At 37.1% G+C, this 22,727-nt stretch overlaps 2 protein-coding genes across 2 annotated transcripts; one reads left to right on the top strand and one right to left on the bottom strand.

Annotated features, from left to right (window-relative positions):
• Positions 1–2,035: 2,035 nt before the first annotated feature.
• LOC147505062 (pentatricopeptide repeat-containing protein At5g08510-like) lies at positions 2,036–5,129 on the top strand. The gene has a single exon (XM_086557660.1). It carries the CDS (start codon positions 2,178–2,180, stop codon positions 3,780–3,782), a length of 1,605 nt encoding a protein of 534 aa, XP_086413786.1. The 5' UTR covers positions 2,036–2,177; the 3' UTR covers positions 3,783–5,129.
• Positions 5,130–10,373: 5,244 nt separating this feature from the next.
• On the bottom strand, positions 10,374–17,270 carry ATNUG2 (GTP-binding family protein). The gene is made up of 11 exons (XM_086557659.1): positions 16,884–17,270; positions 16,434–16,567; positions 16,213–16,342; positions 15,750–15,910; positions 14,950–15,051; positions 14,738–14,842; positions 14,503–14,631; positions 14,048–14,188; positions 12,684–12,784; positions 12,507–12,564; positions 10,374–11,191 (listed from the first exon to the last, which is right to left on the bottom strand). The coding sequence occupies exons 1-11, from the start codon at positions 17,110–17,112 to the stop codon at positions 10,649–10,651; spliced, it is 1,833 nt and encodes a 610-aa protein (XP_086413785.1). The 5' UTR covers positions 17,113–17,270; the 3' UTR covers positions 10,374–10,648.
• Between the last annotated feature and the right edge of the window lie 5,457 nt (positions 17,271–22,727).

Genomic DNA, 22,727 nt, shown 5'->3' with positions numbered 1-22,727 from the left:
AACCACTGCTGAGACTGAGTCCAATGGCTCTATATCCCCATAAAATTAAAGTGAAGTAGGAAGTGGTGGTTTTTACTCCTCATCCGGACTTCACTCTCTATATCTATATATAGAGAGTGATTTTGAATAATGCAGAATGTATTTTACGCGAGCTTAATTGGAATAGTTTGGAAAAACACAAATGGTGCCACTTTAAGTGGCGCATAAAAACAACAATGTCGTCTTGTGCCATTTGAAGTGGAGTAGTACGTATTGTTTGTGTCCCCGCCAATTTTAGAAGGTATCAAATTACTCCAGTTGGAGTGAAGTAGAATGTTTCACATCATTGGTTGAACAATTACTAATTTATATCGTTATAACACTGTTTTTTAGAGAAATATGGATAAGGAGTTCTCAACCATTGAATTTAGCCTTATACTTACGGGTTTACAAAAACCGAGCTAAAATTTAAGATAGAATAGATAAATAGATACATGAGATTCCATTATATATTTTTCTCTATGGCTAACTAGCTATGATGATCGAACGTAGTTACAAGATAGATTGTTAGGTTCGGCCTTTAATTAAACTAGTAATCTGGCACGTGCCCACGACGCGTTTTAAAAAAAAAAAAAAAAAAAAAAAACCCAAAAACAGCGAAAGAGTGGTGCGAAGGGTTTGACTTTAACAAAAAAAAAGTTTTTGTCGTTTTGTGTGAACTGTATTTTCCATGGCACATTCAGTCAGCTCACTCACCTATTCCTCTTTACAATGTAGAAAGAAAGATGCATGCATGCATGCGATTTTTATCCTTCGATGTAGTTAGCACTTATCAAAGTGCTTGTTGCTATAACCAGGGCAGCCCTGGGCCAATGTTGTCTAAGGCCTTGCATAGGGCCCCTAATATAAACCAAAACAAAAGGCCCCATTAAACTCAACAAATTCCCACTACTGTGTTAAAAACCCACATAAAAAGTCCATTCTTTTGGAAAAAAAGGAAATAAAAGCCTCATTCTACGGACTGCATTGGGCCATTCAAACGCAGGGCCGGGCCTGGCTATAACTTGTGAGTGATAGACTAATAGATCGATACCCCGTATTAGGTGCATGTACTAAGTGTTTGCATGTGTATATGTTGCGGCGCGCATTGTTTCTTAGTTGTTAACAAAATTGCTTTTATTCCTCTAATAAAGAAACAGTGGTGGACCACATGGAATCAATGAGATCTTAATATTACTATATTATATGAACTCATTTGTATTGCTGCAACCATAATACAAAATATCAGGATATAGGTATCTATCGATATTCAATTTTTAGATATGTATCGTGAATATATCTCTCTCTTTGGGGATATTTGACATTGTTTCATATACAAATATTGTGGATATACCCAAAAAATAGACAAATATTGTGGATATTGTAGATATTTATTGATATATCTTGATATATTATTTATATTTATTTAAAATATAATGGTAAATATTAAATAAAATTGTTATATACACAAAATATCACAAAATATCTCTAAATATCTTAAAATATCACAAATATTATTGAAATATTACCGATATTTGTAGTCGTATATATCTCTAAACATATCGTGATATTTATATATTTTTCTCTTAAATCTGGATAGATATTCCCAAATATCACGATATATCAGGATATTTTGTACTATGGCTGCAACTACAATAATTGATGAACATATGTAACTATTATCATCTTCTTGGAACCTAATTTGAAATGATCAACAAGTTGTCTATTTGGGCCGTACAGTTTTATTGCATTATATGTTTTTGGTACGTGGGGAAGAAGCTGATAAGAGGGCTTAAAGGGATTGGATACAAAATGTAAACAAATAGACCAAAGATTAGGCAGAGATTAGGGGTGAATACCTTGAGCAAAACAGACAGTGTCCACGTTATTTGGGCAGATGGCTAGTTGCGTAACCCTGGCATAATGCACTTCTAATATGAATTAAGACCATTGACTGTCTACTTATGAACTTCACATTATTATACAAGTACAATCATGTAAATTTTTGCACATTTCTTTTGGAACTTTAATTAATGCAGAGTTAACTCTGCAACTACAGTAACTAAATAGTTTCCACGTGGCAGCACACTTGAAAGTTCCAATAGAACACCAGAATAAGACCTGCAATCATAGACCATAGTGTTAGCGTAGCCTAAGCCATGTTGCGCCGTGCGCAAATTAGACATACATCATTTCTTCACACATTAACCAACACTTGCTCTCTAACACCGACTAACCTAAACCGACTCCTTAACGAACACATCCGCAATAGTCAAATCACTCACGCTCGAAAACTATTTGACCAAAATCCCAAGTCACGTGACTCCGTGTCATGGAATTTAATATTATCAGCTTACACAAAAAACAACCAAATCCAAAACGCTCAAATCCTCTTCGACGAAATGCCAAAAAGAGATGTTGTCTCATGGAACACAATGTTATCAGGATACCAACGAAACAACGATATCGATAAAGCTATTCGATATTTCAAACAAATGGGTAGAATTGGAATTACACCAAGTGAATTTACTTATGCAGCTGTGATTACTTCGGTGTCAAGTAATACATTTCACGTGTTATTGTTACCATTACTTCATGCACAAGTTATTTGCTTAGCATTTAATTTAAGTGTATTTGTGGGTTCAGCATTGATAACAAGTTATGAAAAATGGGGTTGTGAGAAGAGTTTACGTGGAGTGTTTGATGAGATACCTGTTAAAGATGTTACTTCATGGAATGCATTGATAACTGGGTATATGAACTTGGGGTTTGTTGAAGAGGGGTGTTTAGCTTTTGAGATGATGGGGGAGAGGAATGTGGTATCTTGGACTAGTTTGGTTAATGGGTATATTAATAATAAGAAGTTGGAGGAAGCTCGTTTTAGATTCGATGCAATGCCTGAAAAGAATGTGGTTTCTTGGACAGTTATGATTAGTGGTTATGAGAGGAATGGTTTGTTTATGGATGCGTTATCGTTGTTTGTAGTGATGTGGAAAATGGGGGTGAGGCCGAATCAGTTTATATTTTCTAGTGTTGTGAGTGCTTGTGCGGGTTGTTCTTCGCTTGTTTTTGGTAGGCAAGTGCATTTGAGCATATTGAAATCTGGTATGCCGGTTGATGTTGTATTGTCGAGTTCCCTTGTTGATATGTATGCGAAATGTGGGGATATTAGTGCAGCGGTTAGTGTATTTGAGTCCATAGAGGTTAAAAATTTGGAGTCTTGGAACTCGATTATTGGAGGTTATGCAAGACATGGCTATGCAACAAATGCGTTGCTGGAGTATGGAACGATGAAGGAGTATGGTTTTAAGCCAGACCAAATTACACTCGTTAATGTACTGTCAGCGTGTGCACATGGAGGATTGGTTGAAGAAGGTGAATTGCATTTCGAATCTATGGGGAGAATATATGGGATCAAAGCAGAAAAGGAACATTATGCGTGTATGGTAGATCTATATGGACGAGTTGGTGAGCTAGAGAAGGCAGAAAAATTGATAAAGAGTATGCCGTTTGAACCTGATGTTGTGGTCTGGGGTGCTCTGCTTGGAGCATCTGGACTGCATTCGAACTTGGAATTTGGATTGTTTGCTGCTGAGGCAATGTACAAGTTGGAAAAAGATCACCCGGCAATGTATTCTTTGTTGTCGAAGATACATGGTCATAATGGAGTCTGGACCAGAGTAATTGAATTGAGAAAGATGATGAAGCAGATGGGTGCTAAAAAGCAGAAGGCAGGTAGCTGGGTTGAGTCTTCATTGCCTTAAATTGAAGATTTGCATCCAAAACATTTGTTCATTCCCATTCTATGCAATCAAAACCGCAACTAGGCCGGGGCGAAAGCTTAGCCCTTATGCTCACCCCTAGAGCTAGGGCATAAGGTTGGTTTGGCTTGCCCCCAGCTTCTGCGTCTTTAACTGCATACTTCCCTTTAGCACCGTCTATGAGTCATGAGCTCATGCTTCGATCATAATGTATTGACTGTTTGGCATTGTTGTCCAACACTAAGTCGGTCCCCCTTGTGTGCTGCTCTGGTTTGATTATGACTGTAAATTATGTACTTGATTTTTGTGGATCAAAATAAGCAAAAGAAGCACAAAACTTTAGTGATATTAAAAAAGGATCTGAAATCTTGTATATCCTGAAATCTGGTATGCCGGTTGATGTAAACGGGGATACTAGTACTGCATGCCGTTAGCATATCTGAGTCCATCCTAATAAAGAACTTGATTCTTGGCACTCGATCATTGGAGGTTATGCACGACATGGATTTGGAATAAAAGCGTTGCAGGAATACGAAAGATGAAGGAATGTGGTCTGAAGTTGGACCAAATTACACTCGTAATTGTATTGTCAGCTTCTGCCCATGGAGGATTGGTTGAAGAAGACAAGCTGCATTTCAAATCTATTGAGATAATTAATATATGGGGTCGATGCAGAAAAGGGACAAAATATGTATGGTAAATCTCGAGGACGAGTTGGTGAAGTTAAGGGAATGTAGAAAATTTGGTTAAGAGTATACCATATGAGCCTTATGTTGTAGTCTGGGGTGGGTGCTTTGCTTTGAGCTTGTGGCTTGCATTTAAGTTTGGAATTTGGATTATTTGCCGCTGAGGTTATGTATGAGTTAGAAAGAGATTGCCTGTAATGTATTCTTTCTTGTCGAATTCACATGGTTGTAACAGAGTCCGGACAAGGGTAATTGAATTGAGAAAGATGATGAAGCAGATGGCCAGATGGGTGCTAAAAAGCAGAAGGCTAGTAGCTGGAAGCCTGGAATGAGTCTTCATTGCCTATAAGTTGAAGACTCGCATCAAAAACAAATATTTTTTGTTCTGTGCAGTCAAAAGTGCGCTTGAACCGTCTAGGCTCCCCTAGGCTCACCCCCATTGCCTGTGTCTTAAACTGCATGTTCCCGTTAGTACTATCTATAAGTCATGCACTCATGCTTTTATTATAATGTATATCACTTTCTGGCACTGTTTTCCAATATTCAGTCTGATGGCAGTATGGCACTTGTTGTATGCTGCTATGGATTGATTAGGACTGTACAATATGTACTTCATTTTTGTGGATCAAATAAGCAAAAGTTTGACAAAGTTCAATAGATGTTGAAAAGGATCTGACAAGTTGGCTGCACGCTCACATACATCTTCATATTCATTTCTTTTACGACATTACGTGTCAAAATGTCAAATGCAAGTTTTAAAACAATAAGGAGCCAGAGTTGAACTGAGTACAATGTCGTCCTCGCAGGTGTGAATTCACCTTTTGGAATTCGATGGAAACCGTACGTTGTAAGCATGATCGATTTATTATTATATTTTTCGTGGCATACTAGATCTCTGTAGATGTCAATATGTCATGATAGCCGATGAATGTGAACTGTGAAGTTTATTAAAAACTTGCACAGCTTTGAAACAGTTACCGAGAGTAAGCACTCGCTTTTAAGAATCCTTAGCAATTTGACTTTCCAAAGTATGTGTATGAACCCACTTCATACCCTCTCACCTTACACTTCTCTCTCCTCGATTTTCTCTTGACGAAGATAAGTACTCGTGGTTTTCATGGATCAGCTGAACCCATTGGGTTGCCTACGTACCTCCTTTAGGGAGGATCAAGCTGTGCCGTCGTTCTCCTTTTTCCCCTCTTTTCCTTTTCTCCTCTTTTCTCCTCTTTTATATATCTTCTAACCACCTCTCTCTCTCTAACCGCTAACTACTCCCTTATCCCACGATCGTCTTTCTAGTCCCACGACCACTAATTGTCCAACTATCTCTTGATATATCGCGGCTTTGCTATCGTACTCCCGTATGCCCCTTCACTATTCTGCCTCCCTTTGGGTCACTGAAACCACACTGGTCCCTATGCCCCTCCGTTCAGCCCCTTACATGATTCGCGGACTGGATCACGTGCTCATTCTTTCTCCTACCTTACGCTGTCTCGGTCCCGAAGACATGTCATCTTGATGGTCATGAATTAGGCTGATACATTTTGTGTATGAACCCAGTTCATACCCTCTCACCTTACACCTCTCTCTCCTCGATTTTCTCTTGACGACGATAAGTACTCGTGGTTTTCATGGATCAACTGAACCCATTGGGTTGCCTACGTACCTCCTTTTTAGGAGGATCAAGCTGTGCCGTCGTTCTCCTTTTTCCCCTCTTTTCCTTTTCTCCTCTTTTCTCCTCTTTTATATTTCTTCTAACCACCTCTCTCTCTCTAACCGCTAACTACTCCCTTATCCCACGATCGTCTTTCTAGTCCCACGACCACTAATTGTCCAACTATCTCTTGATATATCGCGGCTTTACTATCGTACTCCCGTATGCCCCTTCACTATTCTGCCTCCCTTTGGGTCACCGAAACCACATCGGGTCCCTATGCCCCTCAGTTCCGCGCCCCCCATGATTCGCGGATTTGGATCACGCGGCTCCTTCTTTCTCCTACCTTCTGGCTGTCGGTCCCGAAGACATGTCATCTTGATGGTCATGAATTAGGCCGATCTGATCCCCCCGCCTCGGGTTTATAGGCAACTCATTTTGCCCCAAGCTTGATTCAGACACTGCGGTCCACGAAGAGCTCATCCCCTCCATTCTCTGGCTAATAGGCAGCTCATTTTGCCCCAAGCTTGATTCGGACATCTGCGGTCCACGAAGGGCTCATCCCCCCCGCTCTCTGGCTAATAGGCAGCTCATTTTGCCCCAAGCTTGATTCGGACATCTGCGGTCCACGAAGGGCTCATCCCCCCGGCTCTCTGGCTTAGAGGCAGCTCAATTTGCCCCCAAGTTTGATTCGGCCATCTAGTCCCCGCTGGGCGGCTCATCCCCCGTCTGCCTTTGGTTACCGTGGAAACCCTTTACATGGGGGGAAGCTCGGTTGCCCCAAGTTATTTTCGTTCATAGCCCAATACTCATGAAACAATTTGAAGAAGTATGCTCTCTATTTCATTGATACAACATTTAACACAAACTATCATTCCTCAGCTCACTTAGCAATATCTAAAAACAAGCTTCCTCTCTTTTAATTGAAAAACTAAACAAAAACTCCGAAGTTCCTCGTATAACTAGTACGGGGCTCGACTCTGGTCTTACTCAATGCTATATCATGCAATATACATTTAATGCAGACAGTAAACTCTTTGATGATAATATAGTGTATGCAAATAAGGTAGTAAATGAGGTGAGATGGATCCATCTTCCAATACCAGCTCAAACTCCGCTCGGTTCCACGGTACCGCAATTCTTTCTCTTTTTTGTAACCTGAAACTTTCATGGTCGAGTGTTGGGGGCAACCACGTTTCTCATTCATGGTCCGCGACCTCTCAGAGCGAATAGGTTCACGGAAAACTACGAGGTCTGGGGACAATCCCAATCTGTCCCCGCATACATCTCTGCTAAGGACGGGGACAAGGCTTGCTTGCCCCCAGTGTAACTATGGCTGACGGCCGAGTCCTTACTCGTCCGTCCATTACGTACATGACGGTAAAATAAACGAGTTACCTGCCATGGTGTATGCCTCTTTACGCTTTTTGTAATCATCTTACCATCCGTAATCAGATGCTCCAGAACGTTGATCTCAGCCCCAATCTATTGATCCCATTGTTCCTTTGTCTCTCCAACTTCCTCGTTGTGCTTAGCAGCCTCCAAGTTTCCCACTCCATATATCAAACAGTTATACGAAACTATATCTGGAACCAAATTGTTGCCCAAGATGTTGCCAAACTGTTCTCTAACTTCAATCATTCTTCTGCATTTGCAAAACCCATCAACAAATGTGTTATAGGTCGATATCGTGAGAGAAACACCTCTGCTCATCATATCGTCCGCAAGTGCTAGAGTCTCACTGAACTCTTCATTCGTACAATACCCACATGTTAAAGGATTATAGGTGTATGCTGAGATCACCAAACACGATTCCAACATCTTCTCAATCAAATCCTTAGCGTCGTCTAACTGCCCTTTATTCAACAGCCCATTAATTAAAACATTGTCAGTAACATCCATGGGTGCACACCCTCTCTCCTGCATTTCTTAAAAGAGGTGTAGTGCTTCATGAATCTCCCCTTCCTTGCAAAACATATCGAACAATGTATTATCAGTAATAATTGTCGGCCTAATCCCACACTCACCCATCACCTTATATACCTCTCTAGCTTGCCTTACCAAATTCTTATCTCGAAGGCTCGAACCCAGGTTCCTTACAAAGAGGTAAGAGCTCCATCCCGCTACATTCTATCAATTCACCTTATATACCTCTCTAGCTTGCCTCACCAAATTCTTATCTCAAACATCCTTAGTATCCTGTTACAATTCCTCACATCTGGTAACAACCCTTTTCTTACCATCTTATAAAGCCGCTAAACATAACACAACAACCGAAGTTTGTAAATATTGTCAAGTCGTTTCCCATTATCTTTCCATTGAGCTTGGAGGATTGCAGCAATTGCAGATAAAAGTGTGAGGGCGCCAACTAAGCTTGTTGTAGACGTCGTTTGAACACTCGACACAAAACCCAAGCATCGCGAACCGACATGCCAATCGAGAGAAGGGATTGATGTCTTGTAAAGGTCCTTGAAATAGGCAAACACCGATCGTAGTTAGTGTAAAGAAAAGATTACTATCTTGGCGATACCAACCGCAACATAGCTTGGAGTTGGAGCGATCGCAATCTCAAAAAATGCGGACATGGCTTTTGACCAAAGAAGATACACCAAGATATCAATGTTCTCCTTAGTTGTCATTCAATTAATATGACGTTTAGCTACAGAATGATTCTGATAAACAAAAATAGCGCCACACTAGATTAGTTGACAAAAACTTCACACCTCAACAGCATGCCCAATTTTTTGAACAAAGCTTGAAGAGTAAAATGAAGTTTTTGAAATGCCCAAGACTGTTGGAGTTCTAACACTGCAGAGGATCATGAGTATTTTGTGTTTTCCTTTTTTTTTACCATTATTGTAAGGAAGAAGAAAGGTTAAGAAGAAGAAGAGGAGTTGTGTGATAAGAAAGGTGTCTGAGAAAGTAGTTGTTGGGTGGTTATTTTGAGGAGGGACGAAAGATTGAAAAAGAAAGAGACGTTGGACAATCTGATTGAAAGTTTTTGATGGGAATTCTTCCGCTGATGCGAGAACAAATTGATGCGGTAGAGAACAATCTTTTTCTTCTGTTCCCCACATACAACGCCATGTGTATGAACCCAGTTTATACCCTCTCACCTTACACCTCTCTCTCCTCGATTTTCTCTTGACGACGATAAGTACTCGTGGTTTTCATGGATCAGCTGAACCCATTGGGTTGCCTACGTATCTCTTTTAGGGAGGATCAAGTTGTGCCGTCTTCTCTTTTTTCCCCTCTTTTCTTTTTCTCTTCTTTTATATATCTTCTAACCACCTCTCTCTCTCTCTAACCGCTAACTACTCCCTTATCCCACGATCGTCTTTCTAGTCCCACGACCACTAATTGTCCAACTATCTCTTGATATATCGCGGCTTTGTTATCGTACTCCCATATGCCCCTTCACTATTCTGCCTCCCTTTGGGTCACTGAAACCACACTGGTCCCTATACCCCTCCAGATTCCGCGCCCCTTACATGATTCGCGGACTGGATCACGTGCTCCCTCTTTCTCCTACCTTACGCTGTCTCGGTCCCGAAGACATGTCATCTTGATGGTCATGAATTAGGCTGATACAGTATGCTGAAGGAAAAATGTGATTTCTGAACAAGAATATTTAGAGCAAAGGTACTGATTAACAAATGCTTGCAGCCTTGCGTTGATATTTATTCTTGAAGGAAATTAGGGGTTCGACCAAATCCAATTACACTTGTAGTTTTGTCCGTCACTTCCTTTAGCAGGCAAGTCCTACTGATCACAATCGCAACACTTAGCTTGTCAATCTTACATTGTGAATCTTTTAAGAATGCAAACGCAAAAGATGGCGGGACGAAAAACTTACATCTTGGACTCAATCATAGGGGACATGAAAGACAGGGTCACAAGGATGAGGCTGGAAAATAACACATTAGCAAGCTGGTCAGTCAAAGAAATAGTAAGCAGTATTGCAAATTTGCAATTTGGGCCGTGGTCTGGAACACGCTTTCAAACTTCTGGTAGGCTGCAGCTGAGACGGCAAACTAACCAAATGCACAATCTGGAAAGAAACAAACGCAACATACTTGGCTACGTTCTCAATGATTCAGCACGACCAGAGAACCTGGAAACTGAGCTGTTGCTTTTGATCTGATTTACAAAAACGCCGTTGTTAAGGTGTTTCGATTGAAAGGTTTTTTTTGCTTATCTAAGAATCAATGAACAATTCCTGTTATGATGCAAATTGAAAGGTTTCTTTGCATATCCAAGAATTAATGGTCAATTCTGATTATAATGCAGACGATGAAAAGATGTAATTTTGAAGTGTCATCAAATAAGCAAACTTGAAAAAAAAACACGTGCGGTATTTTGACAGAAATTGGTGGTTCATGGTTGCAGAACGTCAGGACTCAGGAGTCCAGGACTGTGAGTTTGTGAGTGTAGGCTTTTACTCTTCACAAGTTAGAAACAAATCTTTGCCCTCTCGATGCAAACAAAATTCATTGCAAGCACAAGGCAAAGTAATTCTACACTTCTAGTCAGCACCCTCTCGATGTTCTATTAAGCACAGGCACAACAGACAATCTAGTCCTCAGACTCAACAACTCTTTTGCCCTTCTTAATCGCCAACTCTCGTTGCTTCTCACTCTCCGACTCTTGCTGCTCCTCACTCTCCGACTCTTGCTGCTCCTCACTCTCCGACTCTTGCTGCTGCTCCTCACTCTCCGACTCTTGCTCATTCTCACTCTCCGACTCATGCTCATGCTCATTCTCACTCTCCACTCTTGCTCATTCTCACTCTCCAGTACCTGCTTCTCACCATCCAACTCTTGCTCGCTAAATAGATCTCTTTGGACAGGCACATGTTTTAACTGCTGAGATGAAATAACATTTGCAATGGCTCTAATTGCAGCCGATGCTCGATCGCTATCCACCACTGTGTCCTCACTTGTACTGGCCACACCGGGTTTCTCTGAATGACCATCTTCCTGCTTAGGTGGTGGAACAAAGAAGGGTATACGACCTCTCTGCCAGTCATGTAGGACCATTTTTGCTGCAGTCTTGAAGTCAGGCTCACCACCCTGTACAACAGCAATTCATTGTTATTAGAAAATAATAATAATAATGATAATAGATACGTAAAAATGACACTGACAACATCTAAGCAGAGGAAAGAAAAGTTAATTAACACATGCATGACTTTCAATAACTTTTAGACAGGTATTTCTCATGTTGTACCAAATAATACTTAACTGGATATGGGCATAGGGTTATTAGTGGGGGTAAAGGAATGGGCATATGGCTAGCAACCAGTTTTTACTCAATGAAGGAATGTAGTTACAGAAGGGACAGAAACTGACAATACAAATTGATATTGCTAAATAAGTACATGCATTACTAAATGCTACCTGCATGCCTGTGATTGCGTGTTCTAGAACGTGAGGATAGTTAAATTTTTCCAAATGATAATAATGATAGTAATAAAACACCAACATTAAGTATACTTAGGACTTAAGACCCTTTCTAATTTGATGTATTTGCAGAAAATTACTAAAACATAACAGATTTAACCCCCCTCTCCCTTTAAAGTGGCTAGCCACTCCCCCCCCTCCCTTTTTAAAGTGGCTAGCCACTTTATGAAGCTATAAAACAATATTATAAAAGAAACAGGAAATATGAGGCAGAGGCTTCCGCCCCCTTTAAGGTCTTTCATATTGCCCTGTAAATGTGACTGCTCCCTTCCTACCCCTTTCTCCACTAGTTGCTGGACGACACAAGTTTTTTCTTCCTTTGGATACGAAATTAGAAGTAGTACAACCAAAGTACTGAACACACATAGCTCAAGGCAATCTAGCTGAATAAAGATACTGGAAGAGAGAAAGTCAACCAATATAGCAAATGCTGAAGCTCAATGAGACCGAGTCAAGAGGAATAGATTACAGTACATTACTTGAGAAGTGCTTTGTCTAATACCATATGAAACCTGGTGTGTGTGTAGTGACGTTAGTTTACAAAGATCCTCTGGATAATGAACAATGAATGTGTGAACCATAATATGGAGTGTTAATACCAGTTGACGCTAAAACTTAAATGTTTAAAGTTCACCATGAACTTTTGGTTTGGACCATTTCCTATGTTAGATTTTTCAATGTTGGGAAAAATCTATGATACAAAAATACGGACGCTATGAGTTCTCCATGACTAGGACCCACCAATTTTACATCAAATAACAGTGTATGACATAATACGGCACCGGATACGAAGTATCTGGGCATAATAGGTAGACATAGCAAATGTTCCATCATTATAGGTAAACAAGTCTGAAATCTTGAACACAACAGTCAAACTTAAAGAGCAGTTGTTAACTTGTTTTAACTAAGAATCCTAAGAATGTACCTTCAAAAGCTTGCCGCTTAATTTGCACAGCTGAAGAAGAAAGTCTTCATCATCCACCCTAATTATATAAAAAAAAAAACAAAGGCAACGTTAGTAACATGTAAGCATGTCGCATGCCAAACACAAAATTTTCAAACTCAGGCGCAGACTTAGAGAGAACATTTGACAATCACATACCACTCTTTTATTTTATATGCTCTTTGTAGATGCTCTTTTTTCACACGTTTTAGAACTTCTCCAATGTGTTCAGAAGCATCTTCTAAGTTCGTAACCCGTACCTGGTCACAAGCGCAACAGATTAGCAATATAAGAAACAAAATTGCTGATTACAAAATTTTCCTTTTGTGAAACAAAACAACATGAAAGGCAGCAATTCCAGGACAAATTACTTACAAGAACATCTCAACGATCTTTTAACATAAATATATACAGATTGTTCCAAGTTCCAACATATAACACACAGACCACATGTGTACAGAAATAGGATCACTTCAGAAGAAAATCTCACTGACTTCTTTAGCACAAAACTATATATAACTGATTGTTCCAACAGAAATATATGCACCAACCCACGTATTTCACCAAAAAAAGTAAGCCCTTTCTAACATGCATACCGACTATCTAACAGCGTAAGCTGAGGCACATGATGTGGGGGAAATGAATGGTATACGGATGATTCAGCAAAGATTATGGGGCCAAGAGGAAAGTCCACATACCAGGAGAATAGCATGTGAGTTCTTTAAAAACACGGGTAAGCTGGTGGACTACAGCTTCATTGAGGAAGAGGGGGACTGGGAGAGGGGAAGCAGGTTCCGAGCTGGTCGTCCTAGGTATTAGAGGTTGTCGGATGTTCAGGGGTTGGTGTTCTGGAATATCTTTTTGATGATATGAGGGGTCAGTATGGGTGTATGGGACTAGGATTTTACTTTGTTGCTAATGGCCTACAAAACGTAATCTCTTTTTGTTATTTCAATATAAAGTTTGCAATTGTCAATAACAATAAAAACACAAATAAATAAATGCTAAAAGCAAGGAAGTTAATGAATTAAAGTATGATGGAAAAGTGAACTATGACCACGCCACTACAGATTCCTAGTTTGACATCAAATATCAAGGCGAACACACGGATCAGTGTATCAACGTATGAACCCAGATGACCGCTGTTGGAGCTGACAACGTTTAGCAAGAGCAAATGTTTAATCAAAATTTCCAATCTTGCATAAATTTAACACTCCACGAAAATGCAATCCATCAGTAAAGGACGTAAAGAAATTATATATATATTAATTTATTTAACAATTTCAGGACATAACTTATTTACAAACATAACACAGCAACAAACAGAAAAATAAACAAAGTGTTGCATAAAGTCTTCTATCAAAATTTCAGAGGAGATAAGCTGTTAAAGTACAAATAAAATAATAAAATAAAACAAATTTTAAGAAATTTGCAACTTAACATAGACATACTAATTGATACAAAGTTGAAACAAGTACAACGAAACTCTCATCTACTAAAGAAGTGGACTAGGGAATACTTACCACGCCCTTTAGTACAATATCTGTTTCAGAATCACTGTTTTGGTAAACAACTCCAGGACAGTCTATCAAAAAGATTCTTTTCGTGAGTGTTATATATTGCCAGACCTTAGTCTCTCCTGGAATTGGAGCCACCTTGCAGACCTGTGAAAGATGAAAGTTTAAATCTGTTCAATTCGGATGGGAACACATTATAATATATCATCCAACCATATAATGGAACAAATGATGCACATAAACATCCATAAAAATATGACTAAGACACTAACTACTATGTTGGACCATTTACCAAAATAAGCAGAGGGGCTCATCTAAAGCAATAGATTACAAACATCCCAAACATTCAAATTGTGAAGGTATAAAATATTTAATGGGTACGCCATCAAATAAAACAACAAAGAAGTTTAGAATGTGTGTGTGTGTGTGGGGGGGGGGAGGAGGAGGGAATAGGAAATTACATTCTTTGTTCGTAAGGTGTTAATAACTGATGATTTCCCAACATTGGGATACCCAACAAACCCCACGGATATTGCTTGTTTATCACTTTTTAGACGAGCAAATTGTCTCAGCACTGATAAAAGGGATCCCTGAGAAACAAGAAAAATAACATAAAAGTAAATAACCACTCATAAATATAATCAAAACAATAGTACAATAATTAAGAAGTGTCTTTTTTTTATATGTACAACATACCTTGCCAAAGGATTTATTGATGCTTGCATGGAACGCTAGAGTAGGATATTCTTTTGATAGTACTCGAAGCCATCCTTTTGTAGCCCAAGCTGGAACTAGATCACACTAAGAAAAAGGCATCCAGACATTAACCACTTGTAAGAACACCACAGGACAAATAACATGAACTTATAATTATCACTTGGCTTCAGAGCATCAAGTACAAAACAAACCTTATTTAGCAAGAAAACCATGTGCTTGTGCTTGCAATGCTCTTTCAAATGCTTTTCTAGATGATAGCATCTAGTACCCTGTGGATCCCTTGCATCCAACACCTGGAATGGATAAGGAAGAGATCAATTATGGGATAGACAAAACTAGTCCAAGCATGGTTGATGCTTCCGTTGTTGTAATAGACTTTGCTCACGATCTATAAAGCTGTGTAACAAGAACACTTTCTGATTCTAACTTTGATACATGTTCGCTAATTAAGTAGAAAGATCAATTATATGACAGAAGCATGCTAATACACTTCATATAGAAAGCAACAAAGTTATCCTTTACATGACTAAGGTGTTGAAGAAATGTCAGTGATTTTGTCAGGTAAAAATGTAAAATAGATTTATATTTCAAAGACAATTATAAATGCATGCAATTAAGTTGTGAGCGTAAATATGTGTGAAAAAATGCTGCTAGCCATGTCAAAATCCTCGCTGGACATATTTTGGTCTTTCATGAACATGCACCAAGTAATCAGTACGAGCAATCACAAATGACGTCAAAGAAAGCATGTGAAAACTGAGTGGTTGAAAAGAGAACATCTAATATGTGGCGTTTTGAAACGGTAAGGAACATTTGCGCAGCAGCCAAAATAACACATCCATCAATTCTTCACTCTTATCAAAAGAAGAATGGGATAGTCAGACATGAATGGACAATCACGATTCATTCACTCTTTAGACTATGACGATGCTGTTCACAACATTTTTTTATCACTTCACTACTATTTGCACTATATTGTATAAAACTGTACCTGCACAACAACGTCTGAGGAGTCTATTACTTTATAAAGCTCACCCCAAATACGTTTACTTTGCCCCTTCTCAAACATTGTATGCCTAACCAGGTCCCTTAAACCATCTTCTTCACTTCCTTCTACAATTGGATTAGCTAAGATCTTCTCATCGAAAGCATCTACACAATCAAAAAGTACACATCACGAACATACATCAACACAAAAAATGCTGGGTTCTTCATTCTATCTTTAAGATCAACGTTCCCTGTCTATTCAATCTAACATGATGTATATATGCTTAGATTTTAAAGTGGGATAGAAACCATAAACTATTTGCTTTTGTCAAAGATTTTCAAACATTTGTAGCTGTGCCTGTAAATTGATTGTAACAGTGAAAAAAAACAAGAAATCTAAACTTCCAGAGTACAAAGGTATATACAACATTTACAAGCACGACATTACAGAAAATAGTTTTCCTCACCCTGAGATCCATCGGCCTTCTTAACCAGAGCTTCATAATCTGCTGCCAAGAGCCTTGGTCGCTTTCTCTTCTTCTTAGGTCCAAATGCATCTTGAAAAGACTCGGTATCCAGAAGATGAGCTCTAGCTTGCTTCATAAAAACAAAACTTCAAATTTTAGCAATAGAAAAAAGATGTTTCAACAAAAATAAACACGGATACACCATAGCATATCACTAATACCTTCTGATGATCATTTAAAAGTGACAAGGGCAGAGTCCTTCCTTTTAAAATAACATTATAATTGCTAGACATTCGATTCTCCAGCTCCTCGCGGAAAATCTCAAGCTCTTTCTGACCAACAACCCGCGTATTCCCTAAATAATTCAAACAAACAAAATTCAGTAGATTGCAATCTCACCCAAATGATTAAACCTAAATTCATACCACAAAGAAAGAGTTTCCTAACGTTACTCTAAAGTCGAAATATTTTCATAAAAAACAATTGGGTATTTCACAACTTCTTATACAGTCCAAGTTCTTTTCTACACTATTCTAATTCTAATTCTAACAAAAACTCAACACACCAAACATTAATTAAAACAAGTGAGCATTTCACAATATTATCATCAAGTAAAAAAACTCAAATTCAAGCAGCTGGGCATTTCACAAAACACTAATTCAATCACATACCAAACCATTGTCGATCGGGTTTAATCCTAGTTGAAGGCAATTCTCTAGACTGTAAATCATACTTCAAAATCTTCCCTTTAGCATCACGTTTCGGTCTAGTATTATACATCTTAAGTCTCCTAATCGTAGAAGCACTTCTTGTATCATTTTTCCCGTCTTTTCTATTCACATCAAGTGAATGTTTTGGTTTTCCTGATACGTTCACTTTACTCTCTTTTTTCTTCACCATTTTTTTTTATTGGAAGAGAGAAATAATTTAGGGTTTTTGAGGGGAAGGATGAAAGGATATTATAATAAGGCTAGTTTAGTCAGTCTGGGCAAACTGTAAATAACTGGCCACCAAGATTTTTTCTTTTTCTTTTAATTAACTAAATCGTTTATTAGATTAAAAACTTTTGGGGGTGTTTGGATCCTATTTATTTATTGGCAAAAAGTGTATATGAGTAAAAAAAACGTTTTTTTGAAAAAATAATTGCGTTTGGTCTCTATTTTTTAAAAAAATTGTTTTTCATCCAAAAAAACATTTATTGGTCGAAAAACTCGTTTTATGATAATTAGGTAAAACTTGTTTTTTAAGACAAAAAACTGTTTTTTCTTCTCTCTCACATCGGCGCCAAAGGCAAAGTGACAGCCCGGTTATTTCTCCAAATAAAACTCGATTTTTTTTTATTAGATCTCGATCTCTCACTCGAACTGCTCAGCACGAATTCGATCTCTCTCTGAACTGCTCGACTCCAATTCGATATCTCTCTGAACTGCTCGGCACCAATTTAAGTATTCTTCTTCTTCTTAATCCTCTTTTCTCTTTTTTTTTTTTTACATTCTTAATCCACTTTTTAGATGAGTTTGTACCTGCCAATTAGTTAGATTCATCAAACAAGGTGTGGTTGTAGAAAAGATAAGAAATTGAGCTACATGATCGAATAATCTGCACTATGATAGACTTTTTAGTGATGAATTGATTGCTTGTGTGTCACATAAAGTAAGAGGCGCATCACTCTTGTTGCAAAGGCCACTAAAGAAAGCTCTGATTTATCACAAGATATTGTGAAATCTGTACATAATGAGGACTTCTAAGCTTTTTCCTCTCCTTAGCTTTTTCATGACATTATATGAAGAATATATATAAAAAAGTAAATAATCATATCACCCATACTCTGTCCTATGTTTGAGAAGGGGAGCTTCAACATACTTGGTTTAGTTGGTTATTTAATCATTGTGATGCTTAAAAGTTAAACCATAAGTTAATGACTTTGTAAATGTTTATAATAAAAATTGGTAGTGAAGCTACATAGTTTCTTAGCTCAATCTATAAATGTCAGAGCACGCAGATGGCTTGTTTGATCTCAAGAGCTTCATCTCTCATATTTTGTATGCAGCTTGGCATATCTTTTTCCTGATAAGCTTGGCATATATATTGCTAAGAAGCAATTTAGATGAAGAAAGATGTATTAGAATAACAGAGGTTAATGTGATACCTCATATCAAAACTATTCAAAGAGATTTGATATAATTGTGTAGGATTAAATTAATCTTTGAAACTCTTCTTTCTACATAAATAGAACTCTCAATTTATAATTCCTTATATAGTCCCTTGAGTAAATGTGTTGTATTTTTCTCTTAATCATGCACTTCATGAGTAAATGCTTTCGTGGGATTGGGATTTATAGGTGTTGTAGCTCTTTGGGCTTCCACTAATTTAGTTTCGATAATTATCTTTACCTTTATCTGAGCTACAGATGCTATCTTTCATATAAAATATGTTTCGTATATATAGAAATGTTCATCTTTACTTGAGAGTTGATCATTAGTTGCTGTCACCATATATAGATGAGTAAAGGTACTACTTCTAAAAAAGTACGTGCAAATTGGAATGACAACCTTGATGTGATTTTTTCGGATGCGGTGGTTAAAGAGACTTTAGATGGTAATGTCACCCAAAATGGGTTTACCAAAGTCGGTTGGAATAATATATTGAAAGACTTCAACGAGCAGTCACTATGTGACTATAATATGGATCAAGTTCGTAACCACTTGAATAATTTGAAGTAAAAATACAAAGTCGCAAATGCACTCACTATTTTATCTGGTTTTGGGTGGGATCCGACTACTTGTGTGTTCATCACTAGCAGTGCTGTTTGGGATGAATACTTGAAGGTACGTAATGTTTATTGGAAAATGTATATCTATATCTTGAAGATTTTGATGTTATTAGACTATTAGTAAAAGGAATGTACACAGGCACATCCATATGCAGAATGCATGTTTTAAAAAATCACCCTTTCTCGTGTATGATCATATAGCTTTTCTATGTGATGGAAAAGTTGCTGAAGGAAAATTTCGAAAGTCGTACCACCGACAACCAAATCAAGAACGACATACTTGAAGACACACAAGAGGTAAGGGCAAATGGTGAGTCTTTGCCTTTATAGGATGAGCCAGTTATATAAGGAGAATAGTCTGTACATTCACCTAATCACGAGCGAAATGTTACTAGAGATGCAAACAAGGGAAGAGAAACAACTAATGCTAAGCAAAAAGCTTTTAATATTAGTGAATTGTCTGAAGTTGTAACAAAGTTAGCTGAGGCACATCGGTTTAGGGCATCTTATTTTCGATCGGTTGATGATTATTATGGCTTGAGCATATGTATTACTACGCTAGAGGAATTGGAAGGCATTGAAGAAGAAGAGATCTATGATGCAATATAATTGTTTAAAAAACCTCATGCTAGGGAAGCATTTATGTTTCTTAAGCCACATCGTCATTTAAATTGGCTAAGGAAGGAGTTTTCTCGACCAGCTATGGTTTAGAACGATTATGTTATATATGTTTAAAACAATTGTGACGTTCTATATTTTTTTATTATCTTGGTGGTTTTGTATTTACTCTGTGGATGCCATAATCTTAGTGGTATTGTTCACTGTGTGGATGTCATAATCTTGAAAGTATTTTTTGTTGCACAAATTAAATGTATGTTGTATGTTATTGAATAATGATGAGTATTATTAACAGGTGGAGTATTTTTCAATTATGGATTTTGATGATGAGTTAGATGAAATTGAAGAATGCCTCATAGAACAGGTGATTGCATATGCTATTGGTATAATTGGAAGGCTCTTTGACAAGCAACCTTGTAATGATTTTATGCTTAGTGGTGGTGCCTATGTGAATGAGGTTTTAGAGGGGCACAATGATCGATGCCGCAAAATGTTCTGTATGGATAAGTCTGTTTTTGTGAAATTTTGCAAGATTCTCAAAGATAAAAGTTGCTACAAGATTCTTTTACTATTAGTGTATGAGAATAGGTAGGAATGTTTTTATATACTATGGGTCACTGTGCGTCAAATCGGATTTGTCAAGAACGATTTCAGCATTTTGGTGAAACAATTAACCGCAATTTTCACAATATTCTAAATGCAGTTTTATCCTTATCAGAAGAGTTCATTCACCCTCCTACAACTAATATGCCTCTTGAGATTCAAAACAATGAAATGTTTTTTTTTTCTTTTTTCAAGGTAATTTATAAACATTGTTTTTAGTTTAAAATCATGTGTTTTTTGTTTGGTATTATATATCTGACATGATCGACTATTTGAAAATTATAGGATTGCGCGTGTTCAAAGAATTAACCAATGCCAAGCTCCATTACTAAGGGATTCAATTGCGCACAACTTATGGAGTGCAAGAACTTGAGCATATTACTGATCAATTAATTTTATGATATGGGGTTGTTTTTAACTTTTATATAACTTGAACGGTTTGTAATAACTTTTTTTATTGTAGTATCTGAGCGAGTTCAGTTTATTAAGATTGACTATTTTTCCACGCACAAATTTGGACTTTAAATAAATACGTTTAGTTCCTATTTTTTAAGAAAAAAAAAATATATATATTTTTTTTTATAAAAGTAGCTTTTAAGAAAATTCTCAACCAAACATATTTATTCAAAAACTGTTTTTAGAATAAATATTTTTTTTCAAAAAAACACTTTTGAGAAAAACTAGTTTTTTTTTTTTTTTTTTTTTTTTTTTTTTTTTTTTTTTTTTTTTTAAATGGGATCCAAAAAACACCCACTTGTACTTTCAAATAACTCATAATTAAAATGCGATTTCTATTTTTTTTCTTCAACAACTTGAATTTTAGGTTTAAAGTTCTAAACCCAGTAACATGCTTTATCTAAACGGACCATGGGTAAAACTTGAAAAAGCCCAAGTTCAATATAGTTTAAAACTTCAAAAACAAAAGTCTACGAAACTCGGGCCCATCATAACTAGGCCTAACAACAACTTTTCTTTTTTATATATAAAAGCCAAACCCAACTTCCTTCTTCTTCTTTTTCTTCTTCTTCTTGGGGACATACATACACCGTCCAACCTGTAAGTATTCCTTTCCTTGTAACAATTGTGGGTTTCGAGATTTTTTATCGGTTTTAGCAGATCACTATAAATGTAGCAAGCCCGACAATGGCCACGCCAATTAGCTAGTATAAATAAAAGTAGGTTTATGTGCTTTTGTGTATTTCAGGTCTCAGAATCAAATATATGAAAAAATATGTCACTTTTACAAGAGAAATGAGCAAATATTAGTTGCTAAGAAGTTTTATAGTTAAAGCCCAAGTTTTAAGGAGAAAAAACCTTTTTAAAGCCCAGTCAAAGCTGAAAACTCAAAGTCAACGTAAGCAAAAATAGCGCATAAAAGTCAACAACACTTCCACAGGTCTTATCTTTGGACTCAGACCTCAAAATTGAGCCTACTATATGTCAAAACTACTAGCTCAGAAAGAGCTTTCTAATGGTCTAGGCCTTGATCTAATCAGATAAGTAAAAGTTGATGAAAAAGCTATTGTAGTAATTTACAATAAAGAAACCCTTTTTGAACTTAAGTAATTAGGTTTTAGGCTTGATTTAATGGCCCAAAACATTGTTCTAAAACCCATGCACGAAATTGTAAATCTAGCCCTCTCCTATATAAAGAGGACTAAGGCAAAACTTTAAAAAAAGACTCACCCCTTAGTTAATTAATTTATCTCTCTCTCCCATTAGTTATTTAATTTAGTCTAAACCTAGTTTTATGTTTTATTTAGCCTAGCCACCATTAATACAATTCAAGTATTCTTTTAATTATATCTTCTTATTCTTCTTATGTATTCTATGATAGTCTAATGAACCATAGCTAAACCTCAATTAGAGGGGTTTGATTGAAGCTTTGATGAAGACTTGATATGTTAATATAAAATAGTTGTATTAAAGAGCTTAAATTCTAGAGGGTAGTTTATTCACCATGAGAATAGGTTTCAACTTCCTCTCATGCTAATTATTAGTTGGTTAGAGATGTCTTGAATAATTAGGGATAAAAAGACTTAACCTTTATGTTGAATCTTGTGTGAAAACATAAATATTAGAGTTGCAACAAACTCCATACTAGCATGTTAGGGATTAATCAAGGTGGATATCAAATCTCCCTAATTCCTTATCATATTCAATCTTATTATTCAATTGTCATAGTTTAAATTAGAATATCTTAAATCATAGTTTTCACCATATTAGTTATATTCACAATAATTACTCTCATGTTTGTTGAATTGTTAATCACTAGTAAAATTAGTTATGCTCTAAGCAATTAGGAGTGGAACGAATTCTTACTCCAATTTTATTATATGATAATCGAGAGTAGAAATTTGATAACAAAAGTCTAAAGTAAGTTTTTACTTCTGCCTAGTTTAAATTAGCTAAGATAGGGTAAAAGCTTGTTTTTAGAATTATCATGATGCTCTTAGTGGATTAAGCACTGTAAGTTTAATTTAAATGCCTATTTTTAAAAAAAATATTTTTCCGATGAGAA

The sequence above is a fragment of the Coptis chinensis genome, chromosome 4, assembly GCF_015680905.1.
Source record: "Coptis chinensis isolate HL-2020 chromosome 4, ASM1568090v1, whole genome shotgun sequence".
NCBI lineage: Eukaryota > Viridiplantae > Streptophyta > Magnoliopsida > Ranunculales > Ranunculaceae > Coptis > Coptis chinensis.
The sequence above is the reverse complement of the archived record's forward strand: the minus strand, read 5'-3'. Positions and strand labels throughout refer to the sequence as shown.